Genomic DNA, 10,265 nt, shown 5'->3' on the forward strand with positions numbered 1-10,265 from the left:
TGATTTAATAATGATACAAAGCCATTTATGTTTTAATTGGTAAATAATGATATTTAGATATCTACCATAGATGCACCAGTTTATCTTACAAAAGCTTGTTTCTATTTGGGACTATGATAATTGCCAACACTTATATAATCAATTTGTATAATTAAGTTTGAGGAGAGGTGAAACTCTATAAATCCAAAAGTCTATTTGTTGATATGCTGCTTTGTTTTGTTTGTTTTTTTTGGGGGGGGGTTGTTTGTTTGGTTTTTTTTTCTTCAAAATTTGGGAGAGTCTTTGGGAAAAGAGAGAAACGTCTCTGTCTGTAGAAGTAGCAAAAGGTCGAAAGCTCTGTCAAACACCAGAAGGTAAAATGGAGTCTGTTTTTTTTCTCTCCACTCAGTGACTTTTTGTTGACTGTGAACATCCATGTGTGGAAATTTACAATTGTCACTGTACTGTACACTTTTCTTTAACCCTACTTTCAATCGTGAAATAAATCAATTGATCATAAACTCTATGAATGCAAATCTGTTTGCAGTAGTAAAAAGTTGTTAGTGTGGTCATTTAACTGTGAATATCTTGAAAGTTCAAAGGGAATAATACTGCATCACATCATGGAAGGGAATGTGAATATAATCTCACTCACATACATGAAAACCTGAATCTTGAACTGTAATTGATTTTATGCACCAAGGAGTGATTGTAGATTTAGTAAACATAGCACGTTTAATATCTATCCTGTTTCATATGTCTTATTACATGTCATTGAGTGGTAAAGGTTTCCAGTAGTGTCCAACTAATTCAACATAACTAGGAATTCGGACAACTGGAGAATTTGGGGTAAGACGGGGAATATTGTTTTGAATTAGATAACTGGGGAAGAGAAATTTTTTTTGCAAAATTTGTGTCTCTTAAAATTGGCTGACAAACAGTAGTCACCAAGGACCATGTCGGGAACTGCTTGACCACCGCAAGTTGTGAGTGACATATGCTGATTATACGTAATTATAATCATAATTATCGTTTTAGCAGTCATGACTTTCAAGCTATAACTGTTACACATTGATTGCTTGCTAAAAATGGAAACAATGTATTTTGATAATGTCAAAAATAAATGTAATAACTAACTTACTTTTGAATTTCTTTTGACTTCAAAATATCTAAACTATTGTGGTAAACAGCAATTTATTACAAACTTTATTTAGCGTATTTTTGTAATTGAACAACAAATCAGCTCAGAGTTATGGAGACTTAATTACTTTTACACTGGAGAATTGTATTCCGTTATCGTTTTTCTAAAAATTCTAATATAATTTTGACCTTTTTCGAATTTCCTAATACCTATCTCTACCAAATTATAATTTTTTGTGAGATATTTTTCATACCATTCAGGATGTGTAAATGATAACAATGGTCCACCGTTATATTTGCTGGATCCTAGTTAGTGGGTTATTTAGTCTGATCTGAATGTGTTTGAACAGGTGAACATGGGTGATTTTTCCCCCAATTAAATGTACATTTTGGCACTATTCTTCTATTCTTTTGATTATTTTAATCCTTATAATTAGTTACACTCATATCTAAACATAGAAACAGATAACAGAAGTAAATGTTCTCATAGATCATGATGATGATGGTGATGATGACGATGATCATGATGATGATCATGATGATCATGATGATGACGACGACGATGATGATGAGCATGATGATGACGATGATGAGGAGGAGGAGGAGGGGGATGGTCACTATCACAAAGGCTCTGTGTGTTCATATTGTGAATTCTGTGAGGTGAGTCTAATCATGAAATATGTGTCACCGCACATAAAATCGATCAATCCTCAGCACATTTAATACATTCAGATGCAATGCAATGTGCTTCATTCAGTAAAAAATTGAGAATGTAGGGAATAGGAATCTAATCAAAAACTTAAGTCAGGATTTTTTTTCAATTCGGAAAGACGGAAAGTGAATTATAATGCTGACTGACACAAAATATGATGGCTTGTGTACCCGTCCACCAGTACAGTTTTTGTTTGCTATACATATGAAGACGTTGGACTCTATTTTGGGCTGACGCAGAGGCGCAAATGCAGGTCGATTGCCAATTTACTCAAGCAGAAGGTGAATTTTTCCCACCTCGAACGGAAAACTGATAATAAATCTGTTTGGTTTAGTTTATATATATCAGCATTGACAGACAGACAGCACTACCAATTGTCAATAGTAATGTCAGTACTGGTCCCTTGTACACGAACATCCAACAGACCCATTATTAAAGTTATCAGCTGCAGCTGTGTTTATCCTGCTATGTTTACACCACAGATTAACAAAACCGGCCTGCCATGTTTTTAACCTTTGCATGGTTTTAACCTGTAGATGTCAGCAAACTTTCGAAATGGAGAAGTATTATGGAGCTGTTCAAATAGACTTCCCTCATTAGCCACCAAGGAAATGACAATATGTTGGGCCATGGTGTATTTAAAGGTTATGATAAGAGTTGATTTGACTGGCCAAGACAAAAGCCTGCCTCAACTCCACCTGCTTATAATGTATTCATCCAACCTCACTGTGCCGGGGCTGTACTTGAATCTTGGGTCACCACATTACATATATATATATATATATATATATATATATATATATATATATATATATATATATATATATATTCGGCACGCCCAAGTGCACATGCACTTGCGCCCATGCCCAGCTTCAAGAAAATAGACCTTATCTGTATTCTGTCAGTTGAATCGGAGGTAAGAACCAAACTAAATATAATTAATAACAACATCCTAGACTACAGCTAAATCGTTCACTTCAGCCAAGCTTCTGGCAAGTACAGAGATACTACGTCTCTGTAGTCCACATCGTGCAGTCAGGTCTTTTGTCTGCTCCAACTGCAGCAATATGATACAACTATTGTTTTTGATGATAGTAGTAATAGTAGTAGTAGATTGTTTTTGATGATACATCAGAAGTCCTTTGTCCTATCCCCTACTTTTTCTTCCCACTGACCCAACCCCTTTCTTTTTAGCACTGTGATAGCTGTGATAAGTGCCCATGTGAAGAGGGAGATGAGTCTGAACACTGTGATGGCTGCAAGGTGAGCAATCCACGCACAAGGAAATGCAAAATCTGATGACCCAAGATATATAACACCTATTGCAACGCGTGCATGCAACTTCAGGAGCAGGGTAAGAGACCCTTTCCCTTCCCCCTCAAAAGTGCGGAAAAACCAGGATCACTTAAAGGTAGAATGAGTAGGATTTGTCGGTTGCGGTTTGTGAACAAAACGTTCACAGTTGGCCCCTCCGCCCCGCCTCAACTTCACCAGAAGGACGCGCCCCTAACCACAGTAGCCAGAACAGATCCCAGTGTACGGGCCAACTCCGCGTCGCTCCTCGTCCCTATCCTTTCCTTCAGTGTTCGGCAGAGGGTGAGGACCAACCCCAGATTCACTCTCGTTTTGGGGCGAGCTTTGTCCGCTTGGCGTTTCGCCTTGCGATATTTGCGTTTTTTCGGCCGCCATTGTCGTTACTTCCTGTTGGATGCGTGCATACGATCTCGATCTGGCACCTGGTCGGCTACGTTTTTACAGTCCCGCTGCCCAATGTTTAGCGCCCGGAAGCGTCCTGTAGACAGCAAAATAAGACGAATTCAGGCAGAAGACAGGGTCTCTGCAGATACAGACACCGTCTAGTGGGTCATAAATGATGATTGAGAGGGATTATTTTTGTATGAGTTCTATACACTGATTTTTAGGAAAATAAGAGTTCGTTCTAGCTTTGAGCACTCTTTAAGCTACACATGCACGCACTGAAGTAAGGAGTCTTTAAAGGATATGTTTACTTTTTCTTTTCTTTTTTTTAAAAACCCAGGTCTGATTAAAAAATTGTCAGAAATCGTATAGAGGTGTGTACAACAACATCACTGATCACTTCAGTTTTGAGAAACTTCTCGCTGGGCCACAACACAGTCCAATGGCCCAATTGGCAAAGCTTTAAAAAAAAAGATATATTGTGGCAGTGCAGGAATGAGGAGATGGAGAGATCGAGTCGAGTCAATTCCGTTTACTCGTCCCACAAAACGACCCCGATACAGCACAATCCCCCTTGGCAACCAGCTAACCGCTAGGCTGCTGCAACATGGCTCCACCCCGGAAACTCTAAGCAGTGTCTACGTCAGCACTCTGAACGTCTGCCTTAAAGGAGCAGCAGCCGCTGGTGAAGCTACCCTCAATTGTGTATCGCCACAATATCCCTTTTTGGATAATGGGAAGCTCACGCTACAGTCAGACATGTCTCACTATGTTCCATCGAAAAATGATTTGCAAACTGCTTTCTATCAAGTTCAAATGACTTTATTTTGTGCTTTATTTTGTACATGTTCCTTGATACATGGTTGGGATGTACTGCATGAACTGCAAAAAGCAGCTCCAAATCAAATGGGGGGTTTTCTCCTATTCAAAACTTATTCTAAATAAACATAAAGTAAATGAAGATATGTGTGACTGTAGTGTGAGCTTCCCATTTTTGTCAGTGACGTTTTTGTCTGTATGATTCTTAATGGTTTTCAAGGAGAGCTATTTAAAAAAAGAAAATATCCTTTAATTGCTTGAACCATTCTGATAAATTAACACTAATGTAGATTATTAACATGAAATTACAGCTCGATAACCAAACAATGTTTCTGATACATTGTTAATTCTGCGTTTAAAAAAGTTTCTGTTTCAGTGGCTATCTCCCTTAAGATGTAGTATTCATGTCTGTATATGTTGAATGGTAATGGATAAGCAAATGAAAGTATAGTCATTAGGGTTAAATTGTAAAATGAAAAAGGAAGTGAATTGCTACAAGAAATCCTTCTTCACACACACACACACACACACACACACACACACACACACACACACACGCACACACAGACACAGACAGACACACACACACACACACACACACACACACAGACACACACACACACACACGTTATCTTAGGTACATATATGTAGATGTAGGTGTGCTCTAAGCTACCAGCCACTAACAGTGCAGCTGTTTATCTAATGACAGACATAATGACTTGCTTATTAAAGGCTGAAGAGGGGGAAGAGGGGTTGTTACTTTCCAATTTATCTTTCAGTAACTTACTGACTGTGCCAGAAGATGATGAAACTGCTAAATCTGTTAGGGGTTCGATTGTAATTCTGTTTCATCTCACCCTTCCCCCCCCTCTCTCTAAAGATGTGTAGTTTCTGCCACTTGTGCCCCGTGTGTGAAAATCTCTGCAAGCCTGGTGAGTATAGTGTGAACCTTTTCACAAAATAAATGCTGGACTTAAGTGTGTTTGTCTGTGCTAAAAACACCGCAGTAACTCATAATCTCATTGTTTCGGGTGTCCGGGTAGCATGGCAGTCTATTCCGTTGCCTACCAACATGAGGACCAGCAGTTCGAATCCCCGTGTTACTTCCGTAGTCCACTGACATGCGGTTTCTACTGCTGTGGTCATACCAGTTTCCTGTTTGTTGGTGTGGGCTATTGACAATAGCATTTTTATCGCGATGACTGCAAGATTTACCATGGCCTGTCCAGGGTGTCTCCCCGCCTGCCACCCAATGACTGCTGGGATAGGCTCCAGCATCCCTGCGACCCAGAGAGCAGGATAAGCGGCTTGGATAATGGATGGATGGATATGTCAACGACATGCACAGAATTGTCAACAAACTTTTACCTGCACCTACCAGCAAACGGGTGAAAAGTTTCAAGTTGTACATATCAAGTTACGTCCACAATTATGAGGATGAGCGGACGGACGGAATCGTGCACGTGCGCGTGACTGTTATAAGCCCTCAGCCATACGTGGACGTGGAAAATATATAAATAAGTAAATAAAAATCTCCCTCTTACCCTTTTTCGGGTGGTGTGTGTCTTGCTCAAGCTCAGGTCTTCTACCAGAGGCCTGGACATTTGAAGATTTTGCACAGTATAGCTCAGCTATTCCTAGGACCGCGCTCTTCTGGAATCTGCTGGAGCCACTCTCCTGGTTTGGGGGTCACAGTCCATAGTGCTCATATTACCACTGGGACTACTGGGAATTTCACTTTCTACAACCGATCTAATTCTTCCCTCAGCCCTTGATATTTCTCTAGCTTCTCATGCTCTTTCTTCCTGATGTTGCTATTGCTCAGGATTGCTACATCGGTCACTACTGCTGTCTTTTGTTCCTTGTCGACCACCACAATGTATGGTTGGTTAGCCAGCACCTGCTTGTCAGTCTGGAACTTGAAGTCCCACAGGATCTTAGCTCTGCCATTCTCAACCACCTTTGGCGGTGTCTCCCATTAGGACTTGGACTTGGGGACTTCCAGTCTGTATTCAGTACAGACATTCCTGTACACTATCCCAGCCACTTGGTTATGCCTTTCAGTGTACGTTTTCCCAGCTAGCATTTTACACCCTGCTACTAGATGCTAGACTGTCTCAGGTGCATCTTTGCACAGCCTGCATCCTGGGCCTGGTGTGGTAGACCCCTGCCTCAAACAACCTGAGCCTGAGTGCCTGTTCTTATGCGTTCTTGTGCCTGTTCTTGTTCTTGTGTGTGGAACACCAGATCGAAGCGGACCCTCAATCGGCTCTGTGCATAACTATAGCCCACTGATTTCCGGTTTCTACTGAAGCGGTCATACCAGTTTCCTGTTTTTTGGCATGCGCTACTGACAATGGCACATTTTTCAGGATGCCTGCCAGATTTATCATGGATAAATGTCAACGACATGCACAGAATTGTCGACAAACTTTCACCTGCACCTACCAACAAACGGGTGAAAAGTTTCAAGTTATCAAGTTATGTCCGCAATTATGAGGATGAGCGGACGGAATTGTGGATGTAACTTGATATGTACAACTTGAAACTTTTCACTCGTTTGCTGGTAGACGCGAGTGAAAGTTTGTCGACAATTCTGTGCATGTCGTTCGACATTTATCCATGGTAAATCTTGCAGGCATCGAGAAAAATATGCCATTGTCAATAGCGCACGCCAACAAACAGTAAACTGGTGCAGTAGAAACTGGAAGTCAGTGGACTACAGTCATGCACAGTGTCGATTGGCCGTGTCTGCGGGTGGGAAGCAGGATTTGGGTATGTGTCTTGGTCGCTGCACTAGCGCCTCCTCTGGTCGGTCGGGGCGCCTGTTCAGTGGGGAGGGGGAACTGGGGGGAATAGCGTGACCCTCCCGCGTGCTACGACCCCCCTGGCGAAACTCCTCACTGTCAGGTGAAAAGAAGCAGCTGGCGACTTGACATGTACCGGAGGAGACACGCGGTAGTCTGCAGCCCTCCCCGGATCGGCAGAGGGGGTGGAGCAGCGACCGGGAGACTCGGAAGAGTGGGGTAATTGGCCGGATACAATTGGGGAGAAAAAAGAGGGGGAAAATCTCATTGTTTCTTTTTTTTTTCTCCCTCAGGTGGTTTTCTTGACGAATTGACTGGATCAATCTACAAGTGAGTTGACAGTTAGAGTGAATTACAGCCACTGTCTTGGAGATCCTTTAAGGCCTACTGATTAAACTCAAGACATGATCACAACTGTGTATTTCTCATTCCACAGGACTGTAGCAGACGTCTTTGAAGAAGCTGAATAAGCCCCACAATATGTCGCCACCATGTGGCCGCCTCATCCAGGGGACTGTTAACGTCACCGAGATTCTCTCGTGGTTTTCATTAAGTTATTGTTGTTTTTATGAAAACAAAACAAATACGTGCTCGGCAATCATCGGATGGAAATTGTAAAGAAAATAATTTTGAATGATATATTTGTGTGTTGTTGTTAATTGACAGGTTTAAGGAGTTCATTTTTTCCGGGAAACCAATATTTATGAAGTCTTATTTGTGTTGTTCAAACACGAGGGGAATTTATGAAATAAACGAGAGGGGGTTTCGTTGATTGTTTGGTTTCGTGGTCGCTGTCTGTGTTACACACACTACACTGACTACTGTAAACATCTCACACCATGTCAATTTAGGGGAGGGGAAGACACGAGGTTTGCTCTGTCTGCATGCATGCGTAGATTCCCACATGCACAGCGCAGAAAGAAACACCGGAAGCTGAATTGTTTCTTCTCTAGTGCCTTCCTAACTGCTGATCAAGGCCAGAAAGAGGCAAAAGCATAACAGTTTTAAGATGCATGAGATTTGGAAAAGAATATCATTTATTATGTTGAAATAATATAAATACCATGTAAAACAACAATGTGCAAAACTAGTAAGCACAGGTACCTACTGGAATAGCCCCTATAAAATCAATTAATTATGGAAAACATAGCCTCACATACAGCGCAGGGAACACTGTCAGAATTTTTTTTAAAAAGAAGACTGAGTTAGGTGTTCGGGTGGCGTGACGGTCTGTTCCGTTGCCTACCGACATGGGGATCGCCGGTTCGAATCCCTGTGTTATCTCCGGCTTGGTCGGGCGTTCCTACAGACACAAGTGGCCGTGTCTGCGGGTGGGAAGCCGGATGTGGGTATGTATCCTGGTTTCCTTTGGTAGGTCAGGGCGCCTGTTCAGGGGGGAGGGGATAGCGTGGTCCTCCCATGCGCTACGTACCCCTGGCGAAACTCCTCACTGTCAGGTGAAAAGAATTGGCTGGCGCCTCCACATGTATCGGAGGAGGCATGTGGTAGTCCAGGCCTCCCCGGATCGGTAGAGGAGGTGGAGCAGCGACCGGGACGGCTCGGAAGAGTGGGATAATTGGACAACTACAGTTGGGGAGAAAAAGGGGGAACCCTCCCCCTCCCAAAAAAAAGACTATTCGTGTCCCTCTGCAACTATACATCAGCGTTTATCATTGTGCAATGAAGCAGTGAGGTAAAGGTTTGCATGGACAATTAGGCAGCAATTTAATCTCTAAACACTTCACTTTGTCTAGGGGTCAATATAAATTTCCTCAGCAATCAAACTTGAAGAGTCAAGCCCAGGTCATTTTCACTTTTACCTGTTAACATACCACATGGCTGATTTATTGCTTATTCTCAATCCAGTCTTTAAGTACCCCCCCCCGCCCTCCAGGTTTTCTTTGTAACTCTGCCTAGATGGGCCTGCTTGCAGTTACTCAACCAATCACATTATTGCACTTAATTATGACAGGTGTGCCAAATCTGGCATAGTTAATTGCTGATTGATTGAATAAGTACAGGGTGGCCAAAGGGCCACCCATGGAGGGGGAGCTTTCTGGGGCCCAGCTGCCAGGGGGGGGGGCATGGAGGCCAGCAATAATCATGTTCATCCTGAATTTTAAAAAAAAAAGAAGAAAAAGACTGTGTTTATAAAGCGTTTTTCTAGTCTACCAACCACTCAAATCACTTTACAATGTAAGCTTCACATTCACACACAGATTGTGGAAGTTGCTATGTAAGGTGCCAACCTGCTCATCTGAAGCAGTTAAGGGTTCAGTGTCTTGCTCAAGGACACTTCGACACACTCTCCACAGGAGCCAGGGATTGAACCAGTGACCGTCCGATTACTAGACGACCCACTCTACCTCCTGAGCCATGCCACCCTACAAGCAATGATAATGGTAATACTTGCCATGGAGTGTGAACTGGGGTTAACAGATGGACTTTAAAGACATTATAAGATGGATAAAGCAAGAGAGGCAAGATTAAGATGGCTTGGACATGTGTGGAGGAGAGATGCTGGGTATATTGGGAGGACACCGAATATGGAGCTGCCAGGGAAGATGAAAAGAGGAAGACCAAAGAAGAGGTTTATGGATGTGGTGAGGAAGGACATGCAGGTGGCTGGTGTGACAGCAGAAGATGCAGAGGACAGAAAGAGATGGAAACGGATGATCCGTTGTGGCGACCCCAATGGGAGCAGCCGAAAATTGTAGTAGTAGATAAGATATAGATAGATAAATAGCTAGCTAGCTAACTAGCTAACTAGCTAGCTAGATAGATAGATAGATGTACTTTATTAACCCCATGTGGAAATTCATCCCTCTGCATTTAACCCACCCCAACACACTGGAAGCAGTGGGCAGCCGCTGTGCGGTCCCCGGGGACCAACTCCAGTTCTTCTTGCCTATTGCCTTGGTCAGGGGCACAGACAGGAGTATTAACCCTAGCATGCATGTCTTTGATGGTGTGTATAAAGGACTTTGCATTCCGTAAGATAAGGGAGCCGGCAGCCATACCAACATGTACCCTGGCTCTGCCAAATGACGGAAGCTAAGCAGATATGGGCTTGGCTAGTACTTGGATGGGAAACCTCCCGGGAAAAACTG

The 10,265-nt window shown here is 42.6% G+C and overlaps 1 protein-coding gene across 2 annotated transcripts in view; it reads left to right on the forward strand.

The window, feature by feature from the left end:
* LOC130119732 (prostatic spermine-binding protein) overlaps positions 1-7,920 on the forward strand; it is a 9,891-nt gene extending 1,971 nt beyond the window's left edge. For both annotated transcript variants that reach the window (XM_056288339.1, XM_056288338.1), the window contains 5 exons: positions 1,610-1,779; positions 3,026-3,094; positions 5,229-5,280; positions 7,449-7,485; positions 7,592-7,920. In XM_056288339.1, the coding sequence (XP_056144314.1) occupies positions 1,610-1,779; positions 3,026-3,094; positions 5,229-5,280; positions 7,449-7,485; positions 7,592-7,625 (362 nt within the window). In that variant the 3' untranslated portion in view covers positions 7,626-7,920. The remainder of the gene's footprint in view (positions 1-1,609; positions 1,780-3,025; positions 3,095-5,228; positions 5,281-7,448; positions 7,486-7,591) is intronic.
* Positions 7,921-10,265: the final 2,345 nt, after the last annotated feature.

Source organism: Lampris incognitus, chromosome 10 (genome assembly GCF_029633865.1).
Source record: "Lampris incognitus isolate fLamInc1 chromosome 10, fLamInc1.hap2, whole genome shotgun sequence".
In the NCBI taxonomy this organism is placed as follows: domain Eukaryota; kingdom Metazoa; phylum Chordata; class Actinopteri; order Lampriformes; family Lampridae; genus Lampris; species Lampris incognitus.